At 39.9% G+C, this 24,190-nt stretch overlaps 2 protein-coding genes across 3 annotated transcripts in view; both read right to left on the reverse strand.

Moving 5' to 3' along the window:
* LOC113024198 (MAP/microtubule affinity-regulating kinase 4-like) overlaps positions 1-24,190 on the reverse strand; it is a 597,794-nt gene that overhangs the window by 302,736 nt on the left and 270,868 nt on the right. The window lies entirely within an intron of this gene.
* spock3 (SPARC (osteonectin), cwcv and kazal like domains proteoglycan 3) lies at positions 2,992-20,791 on the reverse strand. Of its 2 annotated transcripts, XM_026171079.1 has the most exons (12): positions 20,665-20,791; positions 20,372-20,494; positions 11,043-11,051; positions 10,901-10,940; positions 9,079-9,187; positions 8,253-8,361; positions 8,004-8,112; positions 7,655-7,768; positions 7,343-7,564; positions 6,470-6,532; positions 6,248-6,385; positions 2,992-5,227 (listed from the first exon to the last, which is right to left on the reverse strand). In XM_026171079.1, exons 2-12 carry the CDS (start codon positions 20,492-20,494, stop codon positions 5,073-5,075), a joined length of 1,191 nt encoding a protein of 396 aa, XP_026026864.1. In that variant the 5' UTR covers positions 20,665-20,791; the 3' UTR covers positions 2,992-5,072. The 2 variants fall into 2 exon arrangements, with proteins under 2 accessions (XP_026026864.1, XP_026026865.1); XM_026171080.1 differs by lacking the exon at positions 11,043-11,051.

A 24,190-nucleotide genomic window follows, 5' to 3' on the forward strand; every position in this document is an offset into this window, starting at 1 on the left:
GAGTACCCTACAATACCACTGTAGAAATGAACACAGAGTAGGACTATTAAAAAACATACAGAGAGCAAAAGATCATAACCATCATTGACATATCACACTTAACTACCTTATTATTTATTTGAACTTATTCATATATGTAGTTTTATGCAGGAGCGTTACATAATTGCTATGAACCAAAAGCCCTGCTTTCAGACTGCTCTCTCAGTTTCAGAGCATTTTTTCCACTCTTGGCTATGTGTGATGTCAGTGAGAGGCAATGCCTTATATGGTTGCCTAAAATAAACACTTCAAAAATAAACCTTACAAGGTAAGGCTGCGAATCATGCACTATGGAGATGAGCACAATGTCCCCTTCAAAATTAATCCCATTTGAGTTTCCAACTTGGAAAAAGATGTAACTTTAGATCCTGGAGGTGTGATTTCATTCAAGCCACTGAAAGACTGTAAAATAAAGCAAACCCTGCAAATCATTCATTTACAGTAATAAAGAGAAGTCCTTCCTTAGTCTAAGAAATTTACAGGATTTTGCAACTTGCTCAACTGATAGGTTAAAAGACCTCCACATAACCTAAAATGGTTATAAAATTGAGATATAACCAATATAACCCTGGTGGGTGATTATAATTTGCACAATAACAATAGCTCATCACAAAAAAAATGTTACAGAGTATTACTTATCCAAGAAACCTGATTTCCGAACATCAAAAGTGCTTCCTGCAATTTGAGGCTTTTCCCGTCAGCTCTCAGTCATCCTGTCTCCCCACACACAGGCAGTCCACTTTTTATTGTTGGACCTTCTCCAACCGCAGACTCTAGTGTAAGGAAGTGGACCACAGAGATGGTATCTCGCCGCATTTCTATGGTCAGCACATAAAAGCACGGAGAGTGTGTGAAAATGAACATTTGATATTTACCCAGTGACTTTCCTGTCTGGAGCTGCTGACAGGCCCTGTGCCAACACATACACACACACACGCACACTATTACCCATCGTAAGTTACTCCGGCCTGTGTACACTGAGCTGCATTGAATAAAATATGGACAATTATTCTCAGAGCACAACCAGTGAAACTAACTTTTACAGATCAATAGTTTCAAATTTCAGCTCCATTTATTCTACACACTCCTCTCTACATGTTTATTTGTTTTATGTTCTGCATGTATGCATGTGTGCATAATGTGGGTGTGATGTGACTCATGAAACATTCACCTGTTTCTCTCCTACATAATGCAGTACTGCATTGTGTGTGTCACTCTTGACAGCTGTTGGCTCTCTCTCATGTCCTGGATAAACACTTTATGGCACATGTTGTGTCCTTTTATTGTTTATGACATCATCCAAAAGTAGCTGTGCTGCTTAAAATGTGGAGAAATAATGAACTGGTGAATGAATGAATGCGGTGTGTTTTTTACCACACTTACAAGGGAGGATTAAAGCTACTGGGGGGACAAAAAACAATTTGGTTCAGGCTTTTTTTTTTTTTTTCATAACTCTGAGAAAAGTCGTAGCTCGCCGTGGTCGTAGCTTACCGAGAAAAAATAATTCTGCGGCACAATTCTGAATTTAATGTCAGAATTCTGAGAAAAAAAACAAATTCTCAAAAAATCCTCGAGCATAATCTCCCCTTTAAAAACATGAACCCTCTCGATCGATCGATCGATAGATAACCATTTCCATGAAAGGGTGAACATAGTCTGCATTAATACTTAGGTAGGCGGTACGTGTCAAAGTAAAGGACCAAAGGTTCCCTTGCAGACCATTGCCCAAGGCATCACACTGCCTCTGCTGACTAGCCTTCTTCCCATAGTGCATCCTGGTACCAAGTGTTCCCCAGGTAAATTATGTTACGATGAACGTCATTCATCAGACCAGGTCACCTTCCATTGATCCGTGGTCCAGTTTTGATACTGACAAGCCCATTGTTGGTGCTTTTAGTGGTAGACACGAGTCAGCATGGGCACCCTGATCAATGTACATATATGTGTGTGTGTGTGTGTGTGTATGTGTGTGTGTGTGTGTGTGTGTGTGTGTGTGTGTGTGTGTGTGTGTGTGTGTGTGAAGCGCAGCCAGTATTTTGTAATAAATGGGTAATGAATCTCTTTTTTTTTTTGCTTTTTAATTTTGTTTTCTTTCTAGATCCTTACAACCTTGACTAAATTAACAGGAAGACCAACTCCAGTGTGTTGCGTGTTCCCTAGTGTCCATGTACTGAGCTGAAGTCATACAGTAATTTAAAAGGAGTTTTGCTCTGAATAATGATGAGGAAAAATGCAGAACAGGACATATTTTGCAGAAAAGATTGCTCAACAACTGGGTGTTTCACTTGACTTGCGCTAACGTCACACAATCTTCAGCAACACATTTCTTTTCCTAAATTTAAGAACAGAAATGGGGAAGATATGGTATGTTCTTTCAGTTTGAAACTGCCCTTGTCCAGTTTTTTCAGAATTTTTTAAAACTTTTTTTTGGTTTTGTGTTTTTTTAATCTAAGGAAAAGGTCAAAAAACCTGATGCATGATGGGGAGTCACACCAAAGTAATTTCGATATAGAGCCATTTCTTTGTCGCAGGACAGAAAATATATTCAGACTTTTATTTCATATATTTGAGGTTGATTCAATATATTCCAGGTTTATTCAATATATTCGGGCTTTTCCCGAACCTTATCCTATGGTCTGTTTTCCAGAATTCTGTGAGTGTGCTAGAAAAGCTAAGATGATGTCAGAACTGTAAAAACAAATATGCAAACAAACAAAACAAAACCCCACCACAACTTCTTTATTCCTGACAATGTTTCTGTTCTCTGTTTCAGTTCTTATGCTACCCTTTTGTTTTTAGTGGCCCCAATCCTCCTGCACACATACAAGCCTCAGCAGTATCGTTCTTTTCCCAAATATGAGAACAGAAATAGAGAACAGAAACGCTCTCAAAAAGAAACAAGAGCTTTTCTGCGCAGATTCTTGTCCTGCAACACTTGTGATGATGACAAAATTGGTCAATATAGTTTTTATTTCAGCAAATCATACATAGACTGTAAAAAAATGCATCTGTATCATAACCTTTAAACACTATCAGAGCTGTGATGACAGTGTGTGATTGGTTGAGAGTGTCTACAGTGTCTGAGGTCATCAAAATGATTTGCACGTTGTTACACTCATGAAACGGCACACTTTAAGACCGAAATGCTTTCCAGGTTCATAAAGTGAATTGAAATTCCATGTTAGAGCGAATGAGGAGAGCAAAAAACAAAAGTTAGAGATGGAGAAAAAAAAAACAGTTACATGGCACTTTTAATGTGTTAACATGGAATTTCAACAGATATTTGATCCAAAATGAAGCCAAATGGCAGACTAATCAATAAAAATTAACATAGGAGCTTAGGTGATCCCGGGTCTGCATAGACAGTCACGTGACTTATCGACAATACACATCTGGGATCAGATTCAGTTTTCAACCCTGACACACAATAAGTAGTTTAGAGCAGATCAGATACAAATTAAGCTTTTGAAACAAAGTAAAAGCAAACACTGTAAGATGAACATTGTCTTCTCATATAAAGCTGTCTAAACCAAAGCTTCCTCTAGCCAGTGTATAATATATAAAACATTTTCAAAACCAGCAGAATCTAAGTGTTTTTACGCCTTAACTGCTAAGCATCTCTGTGCTTATCTACATTCTAGCTATCCTATGTAACAAATCAGAAAATCTGAAGTATGGCCTAAGTAACACCATCATAAGAGAGACCCAAAACACATGCCAGACCAAAGTCCAAGTAGTATACAGGCTTAACAGTGAAGCCGCTCTTATGCAGTGTAACGGTGCGTTTAAGTCAGTCCAGAAAGCATGCTTCCCCGACTTCGACCACCACTACAAGGCACACCTTTCCCCTTTAACCTTCGCCCAACATATCATGTCATCAGACCTGCATGGATCTATGTTGTTACTGCTGTGCAGGAGACTTGTTCTGTTACTCTGTGTGCTAACACGTTAAGTCAGAGACTCGTATCTGAAAATGCAAAAACATCAACTGCACGCTATCTTTTAAAGAAATTTTCAGCAGTTTTCTTTGTGCTCATCAACCCATTAAAGGTCAATAAACATGTTTTAATTACATGGATTTGTGGCTGAACCACTTTACAACTTTTTTTGAATTCCTCAAAGGTTTGGCCTTGGGTTCAATAAAAACAACATCACGCAGTATTGGACATGCTAAGACAAATCTGCTTCATCTTCTGTATTCATCCTAAAGTGGATCAGAAACCAGATAACAGTAATACCCCACCAACACCACCACCGGCCACATAGTAATTTGTCTTTCCTTGTTGCTGAGCATTTGATTTGTGTCTCATTGAAAACAGCTAGCACGTCGCTTCTGATTGTTATCCAACTGGCATTTTTTGTTGGTTTTATTTTTTGCCTTAATTCTCCTAATGAAGCATGTCTAACTCTTATCTTGTTTTTCCACACAGTTACAGTCACAGTTACAAATCAAGATCAAAAGAAACCTAAAGAGTGCAATATTCTCTTATCTACATCATCAACATCCCACCTATACAACAGGAACATTTGATAAGGATTAAAGAGGTGGGTGCAGGGGAGAAGATGGAGGAATGAAGAATGGGGGGGGGGGGGGGGGGGGGGGGGAAATCTCTTTAACATTGTGCCTTTGGCATCAACACACTCGGGCATCGGAGTGGTGCACAAAGACAGGACACAGACTGGAGGACACGGACTGTCCAATGAAGGGAAAGGTCTTTGCACATGTGACCAAATCCAACGCAGTGGATTGGTTATCGATTAGTCCTTATAATATTCTCTGGTTGGCTGACACATAAGTGAACAAGTGCCATGAACCACTCATATTTTATACTTAAACAGGAACAGAAATCATAAACTTTTTTCCAGGAATACTGATTTTTTTTTCTAACTTATGAACAAACAATACACAGAGAATAGTCCATAGGCTGTTATTACGATTAAGTATCTGCCCGGGGAGTCACCTAGAAACGTGCAGTTTGACCAAACAAACAGTTTTCTCTTTTTTTTTTTCTTTTTTTTCTTGTTTTTTAAATTTATGACAGGTATTCGTCGTCGTCATCATCATCCTCATCTTCAATGTCCTCATCATCCATACCGGTCTGGTCATTGAGGACAAACGAGTCTTCATCGTCATCAGTGAACAGCGAGTCTCCACTGCCAAGGTCTCCGGAAGATTCCAAAATCACACCTGGAAACAGGAAGGAAACCCAGTTTTGTATCTAATAAAGTCTGATACTTTTATAGGAAAAATGTAATCTATACAGTCATGAAAATGAAAGCTTTCCTAGGACTCTACGCACCCCTGAGAAAAACAAAGTACATCCAGTGATTCAGCAGCTTGTAGAACTACCTTTAGCAACAGTAACTTAAAGTAAATGCTTTCTGTATGACTTTGTCTCTCACATCTTTGTGGAAGAATTTTATACCACTATTCTTTGCAATGCTGCATCAGTTCTTAAGCATTTTTTGAGTGAACATCTGCCTATGTTTACTTCCAAGAAACTACGCCTCTTTAAGATCCTCTTTTTATACCCAATTGTGTGACTGACATGTTCACAATTAATCTGATTAGCTGCAGACAGAGCTGCCCTGTGCTCGAGTTGTCTGGCTTCAAAAAGCTATTACTGTGAGAGCAAAAACACTCATTAACCAATGTGTGACCTCACTATGGCTACTTCTGTCTGTTATTTACAGTCACATAGTGAATGTATTCCACTGACTCTGATAGAAATTTGGTTCAGTGGACTATCTTTGCCTGCACCATAATATTATGGACCAGAACCTCTCTCCCTGTGTGATGCAGCCACACATTTGGAGTCAAAGCCAAAGATATCACCATGACTGCCCAAAACAGATTTCATTTGGCCTTACACTTAAAGCAATAGTGTGGAGATAAGCTTAGGTGAGAAAAATCGAGCTTCGGGATTTTGTTGCCATTGAAAGAGCTGCACTCGCTAGGTTTCCCCTCTTTTCAGTTGCTGTGCTAAGCTAAACTACCTAGCTGGTGGATGTAGCTAAATACTATGGCAGTGGCAACGATCTTCTTATCCAGCCTCCAGCAAATTGATGAACAGAAACAGATGACAGGCTTCATGAGCTTACATTGATATCTGTGATTTATTTCCTCTCCCTTAATTTTTCTCATCATGCTGTGTGTCTCTCATTTTCTTAAACACACACACTTGACACGCTTGGATGTCTTGCCTACCGCAGTCTGCAGGGCCATGAGTGCGTGAGCCAGCCACCTCGTTGCCATAGCGATCCACACACCAGCACTGGCCGCTGCTGCTGTGACACTGGTGGGTCCGATAGTAACCTTCCTCATCACAAGATGGCAAATACTGACCTACAGGAGCGAGCCAAAACACACACCATGAGTTCAGGCCGCACAGCGTTTGTGCGCGTATTTGTGATTCTGCGTGCGTCTCACCGAGTAACTTCTTGCCTGCTTGCTTTTTGTTGATAATGGACAGCTCTGCTTTGCATGGGGAATCTGAAAGAGACCGACAAGGGACACACTGTTGACAGACTGCAGAAGTCTGCTTTTCTGGGAATGCGTAAATCTTCCTTCCTTTGTCTGCTTTTGTGCTTTCATATCGATGCTTGTTTGTGTACCTCCTGTGACTCGTGGGTAAATAGTCTCCCTTTATTACCCCAAAACAAGTTTTCATCCCTGGTTTCATACAAATGTGTTTTTCATGCATTTTTTTTGTATGACACTGTTTTGCATTTTATTGTGCTGTACAGACTACAATAATATCCAGTGCTGAGAAAAAAAGGCTGCTGCGACTGAATACAAGGTCTCTCTTATTATTATATCTGTAGAAGTTTGAGACTGAAAACTTAGATCTTGTTTTCAAACCTTTGCACAATTTCAGTTGATTATGGCTTGCTAAAGTGACAGAAGAGACTGAATAGCAAAGTAAAACTGCTACATTAAAGCGATAAAGACGCAGCAGGACAGACATCACAAATCAGTCCATCAGGCAGGTTCATAAGCAAACGGCTAGGTTAAATAATATAAACCACTTTATTTAGGTGGTAAAATTTAAAATGCATTTCAAAGGTTGCTAATAATTTGTCTCTGTAAAGAAAAAGTGAGCATGAACACCAAATTGAATCTTTACCATGTTTGCAATAGCGGACAGCTGAGGTCATCATTTTACTAATTTAATGTAAATGTCTTTTCCAAATAAATCTCGGCAAACTAATATGACTGGGTCCTTGTGTTTCTTCCACTAAGATCTCAGCACATTATTCAGTGCAAACAGTGTTACAGTAAAGAAAACAGGTGTGTCCTTACCTGTGTACCTCTGGAAGCCTGTGCACCACTCAGAGCTGGTTATAAATTTGTCTGCGTTTATATCGCAAGATTTGAAGAAAGCATCTGAGCAGGGCTCATTCCTGTCCAGATAGAGGCTCCTGATCTCTGATTGGTCCAGCTGTAGGTCAAAGTTAGTGTCCAGCCGGGAGAACATCCAACCCAGGGGGTCCTTACAAATAGCTGATGTCCCAACTTCAAACTCTGTGGGTGGGGGGAGATCAAAGAGAGTGGGTGGCTATATTAAGAGTTTTTGTTTATGACTGAGTGTGTCACTAAAGCCAGCCTACTCACTGTTCTTCTCTGGCTTCTGGATCTTGACCCTCTTGTGGTTGCCATTCTCATGCAGCACTCTGAACCAGTCTCTCAGGCGGCTCACCACCTCCTTCAGCTCCGACTCGCTGCACACTGCAGAATAGTGACACTAAAGATTAATGACAGGAAAGTGACACTTTAATGTCCTCCTGCCTCCTCATGGACACCAGGAGTTAAGAGTCAGCTATGGCACAGAAACTCTAAGCAATTTGCTATCGCAACGACCCTTCACCAGGGCAGGAGTTTTATAATAAAGATGGGGCTGAACACCGTGGCAAACCCCACCCAGGCTTGCAGCGTGTGCATTCAAGTGTGCAAAACTGTGTACCTTTCTTCTCTGCGGAGCTCTGTTCAAGCTGAGAGGGACAAGGACACATGCCAGGGCACTTCACAGTAATCTTCTTTCCCGTGATGCATGCTTGGTAGTCTAACTTACACTGATTGAGAGCGACAGAGACAGAAGGGACGAGGCAGAAGAGGAAGCAGAATCAGGATGCATGTCTCATCAGGGGGAAATGAAAAAAGTGCGACTTATGGGTGAGAGGTGATTAGATTATGTGTTTGTGTGTGCAGGCACCTTGGTGGAGTAGGTGTGGCCATCACTTCCACATACAGGCGAGGGGTGAACCACGGGGCACGGTGTGCACTTTGACCCTGGACTCTGGTACAGATTGGCATCTTTAAAGCTGGAGAGAAGATTGAAAAGACTTGTTGTTTTTCACAATCACTGAATATCTGAGTGTTAAAACATGTCAAATGAAGTCCCATTTAACAATGATGCCTTCATCACAGTGCCTCGTCGGGCCCACCCTCCCAGTTTCCTTTAAATCTAAATCTTTTCTAAGCATTTTGGATCTGTGCTGGATTGTCTTGTTCAAAAAAATGAGACGAGGATTTAGGATTTGTGTGTGATTATTTTCTGATTTGCTTGTACACTGTAGTGGGAATTGTGTTGTTGCTAAGAATGGGAAATGGGGTCAGTATGATGTTACTGTCCTCTGCCCAGTCTGCAGTGTCCTAGACAGAAAAACACACACACGTACAAAGCCCATTCATATCACTTGGCAGGACTTTGGGTCCATTGTAAGAAAGCACCAGTGCTGCGGGTAATTGGACCAAACTGTAATGTCACACAACAGTCGCAAGAGAGACTGGAAAACCAGTAAACCAGCTGGAAGAGAAGGAGAACAGCAGCCCCTCTGGTGCTGCTACTTATTATGCCCCATACATTAAAAGAACAAAAAAAAAATGCAAAACACAAAACTCTGCTTTTATTTTTTTCCAAAATTCTCTCTCATTCATGTTCCACTTCATAACAGAAACATCTGAAAAGAAAAATAAGGGGCAGCTGGACACACAGGCTTGTTAAAATATCAAGCGTGTGTGTGTGTGTACACTCTTACCTAACTCGCCTCTGGCTGACACAAGTGGCAGTCTTAAAATCCTCAGCCACACACACCTTGTGGCGACTGCATTTGATTTTCAGACAAGGGTCTTTGGCTGGATCAAGGCCTAAAAATACAGAAGAGACATACACAAACATGCTTTTTAACATGTGTATGCAACATTTATAGCCTCTCTATTTACAGTTTCCAATAATTCGTAATACTACGAGCAACGGTTAGCTTTTCCTTTTTGTTGTTTCAAAATCTAGATCAATGGTTCATAGTTAAACGAAGTGCTTCTTTTCACTTTCACATCTCAGTGACGTGAAAAGTTGTTTAAAGCTGAAGTGCATTTGCGTGTGTTTATTTGAGTCGGTATTTATTCACAGAGTACACTGGCCACGTGTCTCCCACACTAAACTCAGAGCCATAATGCCGTTAAGTATCCTTGCAGCTAAAAACAGATGGAAATGGTTTTAGAAGCTACTTCTGATCTTACATCAGCATCCGTTGAGTATCATTTATATGTGTGCTCTTGTGGAGATCCTCAAACTGATTTACTGTCAGATCACACAGGCAGAGAGGCATATGGCACTAAAGGTGGGGGCTGATTTTGGATCTGAATCTGAAGCAGACGGTATGATCCCTGCCAGTAAAGACAAGCTAGCTGCTTCTGACCCTGTGTCAGCTTTCAGCGAGTCACCTATGAGCAAAACCTAAGGCCCTTAGCTGTTCCCAGAACAGTCTGTGAATGACCTTTGCGCTAAAGAACCTTACTGTAATCCCTGAGCAGCTTTGGAAGATTATCCTGCCTCCACCCACCAACACACTATCTAATGCTATTGTTTGCCTGACATGTCTGTGTGTGTGGATGCGTTTGAGGATACAGCGATAAGTGAGAGTTCATGTCCTGACGTGCCTCGATGTGTGTAAGAGCTTAGCACTGTCAGTAATACAATGGGACATTAGAAGATAAAAGAACAGGAAATCATCCTGTTTTTTTCAGCTGGGTGCTGAGGTTAAAATAATTGGGGATGGCTTACAAGTAAAACCTTCAAAATCTCGTTTTATAAGAAAGAGCCACCATGATGATATTTATACACTGGATATGAGCATGGCTTGTATCAACCTGCACAACAAGCTGGTGGATGCCAAACAGAGTGACAACTTCTATAAGAACAGGAAACTGTTGAAAGTGTATTAATCTTTTTTTTCCTGCTTTGACCAGTTCATATTACACTACGGCTGCAGATCGATGCATACATCAAGGGTCCGACTTACTAATGCACTTTAAAAAGAAGGTGCAGTGACACGATCGTGTGTGTTAGACGTGCGAACTTTTTGCGACTGTCTGTGTTGCATATGTATTTCTAGAAGTTCTTTTCTCAAGGTGCAAAAATATAGGAAGATATTTTAAATCAAGTACAAAACCTGATTTACTAACTTTTGTGACACACAATTTACTTCTAATTGCATCAACATTTAATGTGGAATGTTTTTATTCTTATGTTATTTTTTGCACTTCATATCGAAGTGAACTGAATGTGCCTGTGTTTAGGAAACAGCACAACTTTTGTATTTGGGATTGCACTCACGTGTTATTTTGATCACATTTAGCAAATCTGACCATATGTCTGCAGACTGACGAAGATGCTAAATGTTCATCAAATGAGTCTCTACAAGCTTAACCTGCCTGACATTACCTCCTATATTTCTTAATCACAAAGAACACATGGGCTAAGTTGTAAATATATAGCTATGACTATTCCGTGCTCTTATTTTGATTATTTTAGGACTAACACAGCCACTTCAGTTCTGACTCTTTCTCAATCACACCCACCTTGATCAAAGGGCTTGGATGGAGTCCATGTTCCAGGCTCCTGAAACATATCATGAAAATACTGCTCAGATCACATATTAAGCAAATATTTCACTACACATGATCACCGTACACAGACTACAGATTAAAGAGTCATACAAACCTCAACTTCCTTTATGAGAAAGCATTACGGAAACAGAGAGGCAGGAATTAATTCTGATTAGGTTTAGCACTTGGAGACACACACACACAAGCATACAGTGTCATCCGGTATCATTGAGCATGCTTTGATTTTGTCACGATAATATCGATGTTATGAAAGTAGCTCTCCGTGGATAAAAGATGTCCTTGTCTCACTGTGTGTCAGTGCATGTGCTTTATACTTCTTCATATCACTGAAAAGAGAAATTTGTTTCATGCAACACATGCTTCTACACGACAGTGCAATAGTGGTGCAGCTGGTGAAGCTTTGCACCATTTAAGTTGTGTAAAATTGCTGTTAGTAACTGGATATGATTGAAATAAAAAGGATGATTAACAAATAAGCTAAATTGTGGTATCATAAGAGCACCTCTATAAAAATTTGCAAACTAAGAGATCTTTTTTATGTTCTCTGCATATATTTTTATCTCTGTAAGGCTACAGAGATAAAAATATATAACCCGAAAATATAAGTTTTTTGTGATTCATTTTTATATTTAACATCCTACAAAATGCTCTGCTCTATTAAAATCTTCCTCGGTGTAGTTGAATGAGTCGGTTCATTGCCTGTGAAAATGTTCCCACAGTCTAAAAAAGGAATTCGCAGAGGTGAGCAATTTGCCAGCTTTTAATAGAAGGCCAAGATGGAGACACACCCAGCGGGCGCTGGCTTATGATGCAAATGTAAAAGGAGCTTAAGAACTTGTGAGCTCTGTGTTGTTTTGCTGAGGTCAAAGATCTCACTGTCTGGTCTCTCCCTCTGTCTCTGGGCATCCATTCAAACCCAACACCGCACCGCGGTCTCTCGGATTCTGTCACAATGGTAACCCGTTGTTGTCGTCTCACCTGCCTGCTTTCTGTTGTGTTTATCGTCCACGTTCAGTCACACTCACACACATTACTGGAGATTACATCCGTTACAAGGAATAAACCAAAAATCCAAAAGATTAATGTTTTTTCTCATATGTGTGTACTAGCACTGAACCTTTTAGTCATACATGATGTTTGCATACAGTAATCAAAAAACACAACTCATTTATAAAACTGTCATATTTAGAGTTTCCAGTGCAATCATTACAAACTACAAACTTTCCAGAAAGAACAAAAGCAACAAATGAAACTAAATTTACTGTTAGCAGTTAGAGCTAATTTCAGAGTTTTAATGACAAAATACAATTATGACAAGGGATTTGTGTTTTAAACATAATGGCAATGCAGCTGAAAACACAGAGACAATTTCAAATCCAATTATTCACCCAAGTCCTTTTTTCGAATGACTCTAAAGTCTAAAAAGCAACCACTGACCTCCATGCCACAGATCAGAAAGATAGTTTAAAGATCTTATAAGAACGACTCATTTCAGCACAACTACAATGCACAAAGACCAAAAACTCTCCTTGTGAATTTAGTGATAAATTGTAGTTGGAAATTCATAAATCATGCACTGATGGTTCAGTTCTGTGGAGTTCCTTAGGCTCTTCTTCTTCTCTAAATATGGGATGAGGAATGATTAGGAAGTCGTTCATGTTCTATTTATGACTGGAGTCATTTAAAGCAGAACCACAACACAAGAATGACAAAACCACCTGTGAATACATCAGAAACTGTCCCAGGACCTATGAGAGCGCCTCATACATCAATGGGCTCAACTTGACTTCCAAAGTAGGAAAAATCTCTGCCCCCCAAAACCCCCCATAATGTCAAATTTTTAACTTGGAAAACAGAAGTTGCTTCTGGAAAAAACCCTGACCCTGTGCTGTTGTGGCCACAGCTGGACAAACAGAAAAAACCCATCCCACAGATTTCAAAAGCTGAAGTCTAAAAGCACAAAGTGAAAAACTCCCACAGTACTGATGGAGATGCCTTCCTTAATGATGACCTTCCTCTGCGTACTCAAATGCAAAACAGTGAAGCCGTGCTTGCTTTGTGCAGTACTCTTCAGCATGTGACTGTGATTGGAGGCCACTTTTCTGAAATGGGTTTGCTAAGTGTCTCTCTAGAAGAAGTTACAGCATGACGTTTGCAGTATTAGACATTATGAATGTGAACTAGCTCGCGCATCAGTCTGCTGCACATTAATACATGAATGAAAACGAAAATAACAAGCCATGTGTCTTTACTTCTATTACTCATAATTTCACTTAGAATACATAAATAAGTTTAGGTATGAGTGTATGGCTTCAAAGAAACATTTTTTTTAGTGGCCTCTGATTTCTATGGACACAGTTTCCTCGCGTTCTCCCTCGTACAGAGCAGATTAATTGTGCTGCTGTGATATATTTTGGCCATACATCACTTTGTACATGGAGAAATGCGATGTGGTGCAGTGGTTTGGACGGGCGAGAGATGAATTGTGAAAAAGCAATGACAGCGGAAGGCCAGAGTAACTACAGTTATGAAGCAGTTATTGCTTGGGCCACAGTGAGAAACTACACAACAGCAAAGACAAATGTGCTCCACCAAACACACGTTAAAAACTTAAATGAAGATGAAAGGAAGTTTAAAAAGAAGAAGAAGAAGAAGAAGAAGAAGACAGCCAAGTTGAGCTTTACAGCTCTGGCATGGCAGGACGTTTGGGAATATGAGTGTACTTTTACAAATATGAAGTACTGCAGTGTGCTATTCCAAATTATCTACTTTGGATGTGCTTGACAAGTTTGCACTGTTTTTCTAACATCTTACTCCAGTTCACTTGTATAGATTCACTTAAGATTATCTTAAGTTTTGTTTAAGATTTTTAGCAATCATAGCACACAGTACTGCAGACGGCTTGTATCTGTTGTTACAAACCTGGGTTTTAAGATGGACAGTGATTTTAAATTAGATAGTCAAATTAGGGGTACTGTCAAGTCCAGTTTTTATCATCTAAGGCGCTTGGCAAAGATAAGACCTATTTTATCCAGGCCGCATCTTGAAACGGTAATCCATGCTTTTATTTCATGTCGTTTAAATTACTGTAATGCACTATATTGTGGAGTTAGTCAGCATCTTCTCTCTCGTCTGCAGCTGGTCCAAAATTCTGCTGCACGACTTTTAACCAGAACTCGTAAAAGAGAGCACATAACTCCCGTCCTGGCTTCACTCCATTGGCTGCCTGTATATCTTAGAGTTCATTTTAAAATTCTCATGTTTGTGTTTAAATGTTTAAATGGTCTTGCCCCAACTTACCTCTCTGAGCTTCTGCATCCTTACTCACCCCCCAGGTCTCTCAAGTCAGCTGACAAGCTGCTCCTGGAGGTACCCAGGTCCAAGAGAAAGCTCAGAGGGGACAGGGCCTTCTCTATTGCTGCTCCTAATCTGTGGAACAATCTTTCCCAGCACATTATATCATATATGTCATTATATTATGCTGCTATTCATACTGTCATTATATTAATGCTGCTATCCTGTATATATTGTACATACTATTGTTTGAGTACTTACGATTGTTTTTTTTGTACTTTTTATATTTTACATTTATATTTATTATTGAAACTTGCACCAAGGGAGTGGCACTCCAATTTCGTTGTACTCTGTACAATGACAATAAAGGCTATTCTATTCTATTCTATTCTATTCTATTAGAGAGGCCCCTTCACTGTCCACTTTTAAAACACGTCTTAAAACTCATTTTTACCCTTTGGCTTATGACACAGTCTGACCCTGATTTTATTGTTTTAATCTAATGTGCTGATTTTATTGTTTTAAATGTGTGTGTGTTTTTTATATATATATGTTTTACTTATCTTATATTATTATTACTATTTTTCTCATTTTTTTAACATGCTCAATGTATCATGTTTGGCATGTCAAGTGTACAGCACTTTGTGTTCAGCTGGTGGCTGATCTGAAAGCGCTATATAAATAAATTGCTTGCTTGCTTGCTTGTATTTGGACCAATGAAAGAACTGCTCACAGCGACAGAGTTGCTGACCTGCAGTATATGACTAAATGTTGTATCTTGACTTAAACCAATTATACTAAATGTATGAAGGCAAAGCAAATGCTTCTATTTTACTTTTTTTTGTAGTCTATAAGTGACAATGATGTAGAATTATTTACACTGTTGAACTGAAGCTGTTTACCCCAACATCCCCATTATGAAAAAACACAACTTCAACTGTCAAGAGTGTCTCCCTGTGTCTCGCTTCCTTGCCTGCTGTGTGGAGGAATAGGGTCAACTCTTGCTCTTTCTTAGCTCTAATTAATTTCTCCATCTTGTCCTTTATTGTTAATCCTTCTGACCTTCACTACAGACTCTTTGGTACTCTTCACATCGTGTGTCTCTAGCTTCAAATAATAATAAAAAACGCTGTGGTAAAGGTGAGCATCTGCTTCTCTTGCTTAGAGTTACACACACAATCTGAGGTCTTCCTTAGCATTAGGAAAACACACAGAGCAGAGATGGAGCCATATAGTGAGGTATTTGTTTCTGTTCAGGATGTGCCCCTTCCAGCAGTGCAAACTGTGGAGACTGAATAATGAGAACATTGCATTATAGGGCCAGGCCCTCTGGACCAGTCAAGACAACAAAAGTGCTTGCGGTCTGATTCCTTAATGGAATCAACAGACGCACGCACACAAGCACGGACTCACACACACGCACACATGAGCGCACGTCCATGCACAGACAGCTCTGCAAACAAACATACTTATCACCACAGCCCTGACTGCAGTGTCAGAATCTGTCAGCACTACAAAACATCAAATAACTGGAAGAATGCACTTCAGTGCACATGCAACCCGCCACCCACTTTCCTAAAAAACACAGAAAACCTAAAATTCAACAATAGACCTAAAGGTCTCCTGAGTGTGCTCGAAAATGGCAACTTTTCAATTTATCTCTCCATTTGTTTCCACCTCTATTCTTTGCTCTCCCTCATGGTTCTAACAGCCTTTTTTTCCTCATGTGCACCAAATCATGCAAACACAACAGTGTGTGGCTAATACCCTAATTTGCTGCTGTGGGTATCGATTTGATGCGGTTTTATCCGGATGCCTGTAGAAACATTTCCTAGTGACTATCTTGCTTCCGACAACCGCTTTTCTCACCTTTACTTCACATTTTCCCAGATCTGATTTCGGTGCTTCTAATTGCATCCTAATGACCTCCTTTCCTGTCCTTGTTACCTTCCTTCTGATGTCTAACAGGAGAAATATGTACATTTTTTTCACTGTGCCAGCTCTGCTCGTCTTGCTCAAGCTTGTCGCATGCATGCACTCGCAAACACATACAAATCTACACTGAGGTGCTTTGAAGCGGAAAACGCCTGAAGCTCTGTACCTTTCCTACATCATTCACACTCCACAACACAAACAGTGTAGGACTCTCTCTCACACACACACACACACACACACACACACACACACACAGAGACAGGAGCGACTACAAAAAGGTATAATCTGCTCTTATGAGAGTGGCCTACACAGGATGTTATTTTCCTCCTATAATATACCGCACAATAAATTGGCGTGAATGTCATCACGCATCACTCATCGTGTTTTTCCTCCAATTGTTAACAGTCTCTTCGCTCTGTGCCAGTGCTGCAAGCAGGCCAAGGTCCAGCAAGAGAAGCAGAATATCTAAAAACTGAGATGGCACCAGTGCTGAATAAGACAGCCCCAGGCCTCCACAGCCACCCTAACAGGACTTAACAGTTAACCAGTGGCCAAAATCCCATATAGTGCACTTAGCATGAAACCCACTTATGGCTCTTGCTGAAAGATGTAAAAACAATAAAAAATTTTTTTAAAAAATACAGGCCTGACATATAAAATGAAAATCACAGGAAAAAAAAAGTTGTGCACAGAATCCCAGTGCACTGGTGGAAGAACTGTGTATGTTTCACTATTTTAAAAAAAATCCTTTTTAGCTTTTAATTTGTTTTAAACTATTTTCAACTTTGTTCCATTTGTTTTTATTGCTATTAACTTCAGCCACCTCTTATCACCTTTCATTTTTATGGAAATTGGTGCAGAGATTTACTGAAATAGGTAAACTTACAAGTGAAAAGGAAAAATAATTTGTACAATTCTAACGTGCTTGAAAGTCATTGTGTGGTATGACCAGCTTTATTTTTCAAGATGATCCCACACAGATGGATCAACTGCAGGGCCAGATGTATCTCTCATAACTTTTAGATACTGTTCATCTGCTGTAGATTCTTTTTAAGGCTTGCCACGTCTTCATTTGTCTTCCACAGTTTCCTCAAATTTATTTAAGTACACACTGCACACCTGTTGTGACACACCAAGTTGTCGGCTAGTGTCTCTTTGGAATTCACCTTGTTGGTGCAAAAATACAATTTTATATCTGTCAAATTAAGTTATCTTTGGCATTTTTCATAAATTCAACTAAAGAAACAGGAGCAAATTCTCTGTTTTTACGACAGGCTGCTACTAACAAAGTGCTTAAACATACAATTGAAAATCGGTTCTTTGCTAAGTCGTTTGCTTTGTAGATACAACTGGCTCAAACCTCGAGTTAGGTGCTTTTTTGTATAATTGATTGACTCATAGGTCAGTGTTAACAAACAAACTAACAAATAAAATATAAACATTTTACAGTTACAGGGACTAGGTTGAAAATGAGTGAAAAAGCAGCCAATGTCCAATGAAAAACTTTGAAAGACCAGAAAGACTGAAGAACTATTAGTCAAGACCATTAAAAAAACCAAAACCAAGAAAGCCTGGATCCTTGGTAGCACAATGTAAAGAAACGCGGGGTGGCTTTTGCGTAACTGCAGATGCACACAAGGATTTGTAACACTCACAACATTTAAAGTTAGAGAAAATGTTTAAGATAACCTAGCCTGCTATTTGGTCATTTGACAAAGTCTTATGGGAATATTTTTTCATTTGTGGTCCTTTGTGAATCTTTGACAGCTATGGAACAGTTAAAAGACAACTTCATGCATTGCAATCACATGACTTTAATTAAATAGTCTTTGAATCCCTGCAGGGGAAACCCCAACTTTAAAAAAAGCTGATGTAACCACTTCCTGTATAGAAACATTATGTAGGCCATGTCTCCAAAACAAAGTTCATATGTATTCACAAGTTGTGCTCGATGTCTTGTGACAGTCGGTTGCAGCTTTCCTGTGCTGCTTGCTGGCCCCTCGAGCTCTAACCTCTGTACAGCGAGTGCACACAGTATGTGACAGCAGCGTGACGCTGCTGAAGTGATTGTGTTCCTTAATGCATGACTATATCAGTCAAATTGCCATCACCTCTAACTATAGTGCATCATCATTAGCACAGAAACAGAATCGGAAATTAGACTCCAGAAGCACTGCACAGGTGTTAATGATCTACAAACACAGCAAGCCTAACAACACATGTGTTTCATCTAGTTCCAGATAGGTGCACTGAATATGATTTTATTTCTTTTTTTAAAAACTTCGATTTTAATGGACCTATATTTGGATTGTTGGATTTCAACCACAGTGTTGAAATGCATACAAAATATCCGAAAGGAAAGATGAATAGATTGAACATAGCTGCTTTATAAAATGCACAGATACATTACTGCGTGCAACAGTGCAAAAAAGAAAAAAAACAAACAACAAAACCACACAGACAGACAATTTGGGACACAACCTTAAAACGGGAAATGAAAGGCACACATGTATATACAGAGCATTCAGTACTTTTGCACTCCACCTCTAACTCTAATGCCTGCTGAGCCTCAAGGTTAAATCACACAGATGTGAATGCACACGAAGCTTTCAGCTCACCGACAATCATTCTACATGCTTTCATGTTTCCTTTCCACTCTCATTACTCTGCCGCTTCTTCTCACCTGTCTATCTGTCCATCTATCTATCAATTCTTATGCATTAACACAGTAACAAAGCTCTGCTAACTTTCTTTCTACCGCCTTCTTGTAGCTCAGGATGTCAGATCATCCTAAATAGCACACGGTGCGCAGTTAATCACATTTCCTCTCTTCTTGGTTCTGACACTCTATTTGGATAATCCAAATCCTGTTCAATAGTTGGACCTGAATGTATCACATGGCTCCACCTGAGCTGATGGGATCTCACACAAGTGTGACTGGCAGAGAAAGTGAGACAAATAAGTACAAGTTACATAGAAAGCCGTGTATAAAAAACAGCACTTTCTCTTAGCTTTAAAAAAAAAAAAAAAAAATACATTTCACTTGCGCTTTTGTTGCTCTGCCTCTCTGTCGGATATCAAACACGTCAAGGACCTTCAGGTAACAATTCCCAGTGCATTTGTTCAGCAGTGTGGTAAAACCACTCAGAGCTGGAGTACATTTTTTCTATCATGTTAAATCTGTTTGTTTTTCAGTCACTGAGGTACAGTACATAAAGACTGTTATGTGCAGACATGCTTATTTTCATATATCCCATCTTGTGAGTGAGAACAAGTTCAAGCCTGCACAAATCAGTCCTGGTGTGGAGCCATTTAATCTGTGCCTAGAGGGAAGACGTGTTTTTTTTTAGCAAATACACACCACCTAAACTCTATTGGACTATTTCCAGTTTTTTATCTGTATAATACAGATGTTATGCCTTTAATTACAAGCTAAAAAATCTTTAAGTATTGCTCAAGGTAAAAAAAAAAAAGTATTTCCATTACTGTAAAGAATGACAGTTGTTTATGGGACATATGCATGCAGCCTGGCAGCAGGACCACATGGTCAGAGGCTACTGGTATGTGCCATGACAATCAGTGGCGGCATTAACTTCACTAAGTGGCCCTAAATACCCACGTCAGGTTAATCGTGGCTGACAGCACCTTCTTGAAGTCAGCTAGTTAAGAAGCTGTTAAAAGAGGAGACCAAAAGGCGCACAACACATTGCGTTATATTCCTTTAATATTCCCACAGGGACCCACGGTGTGTGGGTTTAAAGTGGACTCGCTCTAGGCCTTGCTGCTGCTGACTCTCTCCTCATACCTGCTTATTATAATTAGGCCCCTTTTTGGGGGGACTCTGTGGTGCCTCACAGACTGCTCTGCGCCTTTGTGATTCGCACAGGCCTCGGCTATCTCTGCTAAGCAGGGTCTGCTATCGCGGAAACACACTCACAGGCAAGGATCATCCCAGCATCGCTATTAGTGTATTTACTGTCTCAGCGGAGCGGCTGATGAACGTGTGACAAACGGCACAACGGGCCCCGTGACGCGGCGCTTGGACACAACGACAAAACGAGGAGCGCGTGATCACAAACCAATGAGGGTGGCTAGAGGGAGAGAAAAGAGGGGGGCTGGAGCGGGGCGTAAATGAGATAATGTGGAGTTGGGGTGGTGGGGGCGATAATAATATAAGCCTGAAATGTTACTTACATCTCTGAATTTATCCCATTTCCCCGTGAGCCACTTATCATCCAGAAAATTGCCGCTCTCGGAGCGAGCGGAGACGTGTCCAAAGGCGACGGCGCACACACACAGCAAGGCGACGCTCAGCATCTGCGGACACACAACAGCACACACAGATAGAGAGAGGACATTGGGTCCGGCTGTAGGACACCGCAATCGCGCTGAAACAGAAGCAGTTCAATCTGCGTCGCATCTGCGACGAACGCTGAGCGTCAGCTCGGTAAATATCAACACGGAGCTTTCTGGTGGTTTTTTCCTACCTTGTCGCATCAGCTGCTCTCCAGACTGTATGTGCTCGCTGCCGTTCCTGTCACTAGTAATAGCAGCCTCTCCTCCCTCACCGTCTCTCCGCACCGGCTGTCTGTGCGCAGCAGAAAACGGGAACGCGCTCGGATGCGTGCACGAGCTCTGTGTCTTTTTCTGTTTTTTTGTATCCGCGCGTAGCAGACGCTCCTGATTGTTGGATGTGGTGCTGCTATCAGCTAAAGCGATTTCCAGTGATTACCGCTTACGAAAACTGTAGCGCTGGTCTTCAGTATTTACAGTTTTGTGTAAGAATCTATTGTAATTCGCACTCCAACAATAAATTACTGTCAGTATCTATGATGTACATTTTCTTGTATACTTTTTCAATTAAATACACAAAAGGAGGTAAAAACAAACACATCTAAAAAAAGATCTCTTGGGAAGAGCAGTTCATGTGCAGTTCTGATTTGGACTGTTCCAGCAGTCAAATAAGGCCTACCGCAAACTTCGCTTTGCATGTTTTTAAAGGGTAATGATGGCTTTTAAAAATGTAGATTATAATATTCATATTCAGTTGTTCCCACAAAGAGTTTTAAAAATGAAATCCCAAACATGTCTTTAAAAAACCCTAATTTAATAAAGTAAAACTGTATTTTTCAGAAAATGTCATGTATGAGCGTAAACTCTATCTGGTGCTGTATATTAATGGGATTAATATTAGGCTAATAGCACGAGATAAAAGGAGAATTTAACAACAATCTTTTTTCTTCTTTTTTTTAAAAGTAATATATGTGAAATTTTAGTAAAATTGTGACTGTGTTTTTTTGGTTGTAAAAAGAAATAAATTTTCTTTTAAAAAAATATGCAAAAATCATGTTTATTAGGCACAATTTTTTCATGTTATTTTACATTAGACAAGTTAACTCACAGACTAATTTAGGTAATTATATTGATATTCCATGTATTTAAAATAATGGGAACATTCTGTAAATTTTTTAAAATTAAAATCCTGTTAAAATACAGATTTCATTTACAGTGTGCGTTAAGTAATCTAATCATAAAGGAAGGTTGCAGAGACATTTTATATTTTGTAAAAAGGATAATAAAAGTAATTATTCGAATTAAAATATGATCAAAAATGAATTCAAAGAAAAAGAGAAAAGTGTTTTCTCCCAAATAAATCAGTCTCATCAGTGCTGTTTGCCCAGGAGTGATGTGTGAGAGAGTTTCACTCCAAGGTCAGCTGAAAGGTCAGAAATTCCCCCAAATGAACCACTCTGCATAATCTGTGGGTATGGGTGGAGCCACTCTCTGTTAGGTTAACCCCAATTTTGAACATGCAAAGTCCAAGATCTTCCTCACAGTGGCTCTCTGTGTGGGGCAGTACTTTTGGTTTTCAAAGAACATCTCAGGACCACATTGTGGCTTTATTGTTATGGTTTACAGCTATATGATGGCTCATACCTTGCCTCCATAGTGTAGTGGTTAACACATTAGCTTGACAAGAGAAAGGTTGCTGGTTCACTTCCAGGGATTGTGTGAGGAGGGGCATCCTGCTGTGGTGAACCTTTGTGACACGGGAGCAGCTGAAAGTAGCCTGATGGGTGGCACATTTAAAGGGACAAAAGGAACCAGCAACAAACTATACAGTTGTTGAGTTAACTATCCTCTGCAGGATGGCTCTTTGAGAAATGCTCCATGTGACTGAAATGACTGAAGCAATATTGTTTATAATAATATATACATTATTTAACTGACAGTTATTCCAGTGTTACCTTTGGCTCATCGCCAGTCCATCATAATGGCATCACAGAGAGACGGGCAACCAAACACTCATATATCTACAAAAGTAGCCAATTTAGAAAACCCAATCAACCTATTTATCTAAACCACAGGACACACACACACACACACTCAAACGTCACGCTGAGAGGCTTCAGCTGACCAGCAGCTTCAAACCCTTCTTGAGGTGAGAAAACCCCGTTAACCACTCCAACACCATGCCCTCCCACATTCTGGAAGATGAAACACAGTTTTTCAAAAGTGATATTCTTAATTTTTCAAAAATTAAGAATATCACTTCATTTTCTTCCTCCATATACCGTCCAGTGACACAGTGAGGATGTGTTTATCCAGATATTACCTTTAATTTGTCAACCTGACGCAAAAGATGATGATTTAAAAAGAAAAAGAGCAAAAGCCTTGTAACCACTTATGGATGACCAAGTTAAAGCCGATTATTACCAGTCTGAGAGGAGAGAGTCCTGGTGGTCAGGTGGGTCATGGCATTATAATGCACAGTTGCTGTAGAAACCAACCTTGACCTCAGCTTCACATCTACAGGAGAGTGTGTGTGGGCATGTGAAAAGGATGACAGAGTACCGACATCTGAAAGTCAAATTAGAACTATGAGGCATGCATGACTGCATCGGGAAGACACACAAGAGTGCACCATGCGGCCGTGCACAACTTGGAAGATAAATGGTCAACCGCATAAGTACAACTAGATGTAGACAACCCAAAGAAAATGTTTGAAGTGCACTCTGTGTTTGTTCCAACAGGAAGTTTGCAACATGTAAACAGGAAGCCAATAGTAGAAAAAACTATGGTGGTTGTAGGAGCAGGAAGTGTTGGTCTACTCTGAACTGTTGATCAACAAAAAGTGATTTAATCTTGGTTATGACATTTTATTTTATTTGTATTTTTCATGGCTTGCCATTCCTTTGTGCTTTATGAAATTTGTGCAATAGGAAGCTGCAAAAGAGGTGTGTGTGTGTGTGTGTTTCAAAGGCCAGGAGGTTCATACATTATTCAGTCTCAGACATTAAAGATGTAGATGTGGTCAGAGACATATGCAGGAGAGACACAGGGAACACTCGCACACAGACAAGCATAGCAATGCACGCAAATATGTTGCTGCCTAATTGAAACTCTGCAAACATTTTTCACTGCTCTGCAGTTTGATTCCTCTTTTTATCCACAGAGTAAAATTAATAAAGATCTCACATTGTTGCCTCAGTCTTTGCGCAGGCAGTGAGAGAAACACGCGAGAGGAGAGACGGAGAAAAGGATGGGCTGGAAAATAGGACAAAAACAACATAATGTGTGAGTGTGCGGGGCTCTGTGTGCATTTGGATGGGAGGGGCATGAAATGTGTCTCAAGGAGCAGAGATTTCACAGCTCAGTGACTCTGTCACTGTGCACCTGCTCGCTGAGGCGGTGGGAGGGAGAAAATGAGAAGGAAAAAAAGTGGCAAGGTGAGGAGGTTTGAGGTAAAAGAGAGTTGAATTTTATTGAGAGAGCCAGGCTAAGCACATCATGGAGTTTAGTGTATACGGTATTATTATTATTTTTTTAAAAAGTGCACAGAGGCATGCTGTGAAGTACCATGATACTGGTCCTTTATTGAAGAACACCTACATACCCACTCCCCCCAAAAAATATTTTATTAATACTGTATTATATTATATATATATATATATATATATATATATATATATATATATATATATATATATATATATATATATATATATATAT

The sequence above is a fragment of the Astatotilapia calliptera genome, chromosome 6, assembly GCF_900246225.1.
Source record: "Astatotilapia calliptera chromosome 6, fAstCal1.2, whole genome shotgun sequence".
Classification (NCBI taxonomy): Eukaryota; Metazoa; Chordata; class Actinopteri; order Cichliformes; family Cichlidae; genus Astatotilapia; species Astatotilapia calliptera.

What these genes read in the sequence shown, in the direction of transcription:
- spock3 (XM_026171079.1), bottom strand. Translation starts at nt 20,494, where the DNA reads ATGCTGAGCGTCGCCTTGCTGTGTGTGTGCGCCGTCGCCTTTGGACAC. An exon ending in CCAGAAGCCAGAGAAGAACA is followed by an intron (nt 7,565 to 7,654) that starts GTGAGTAGGCTG and finishes CCCCACCCACAG; the next exon opens with AGTTTGAAGTTGGGACATCA. An exon ending in AGGCTTCCAGAGGTACACAG is followed by an intron (nt 6,533 to 7,342) that starts GTAAGGACACAC and finishes GGTCTCTTTCAG; the next exon opens with ATTCCCCATGCAAAGCAGAG.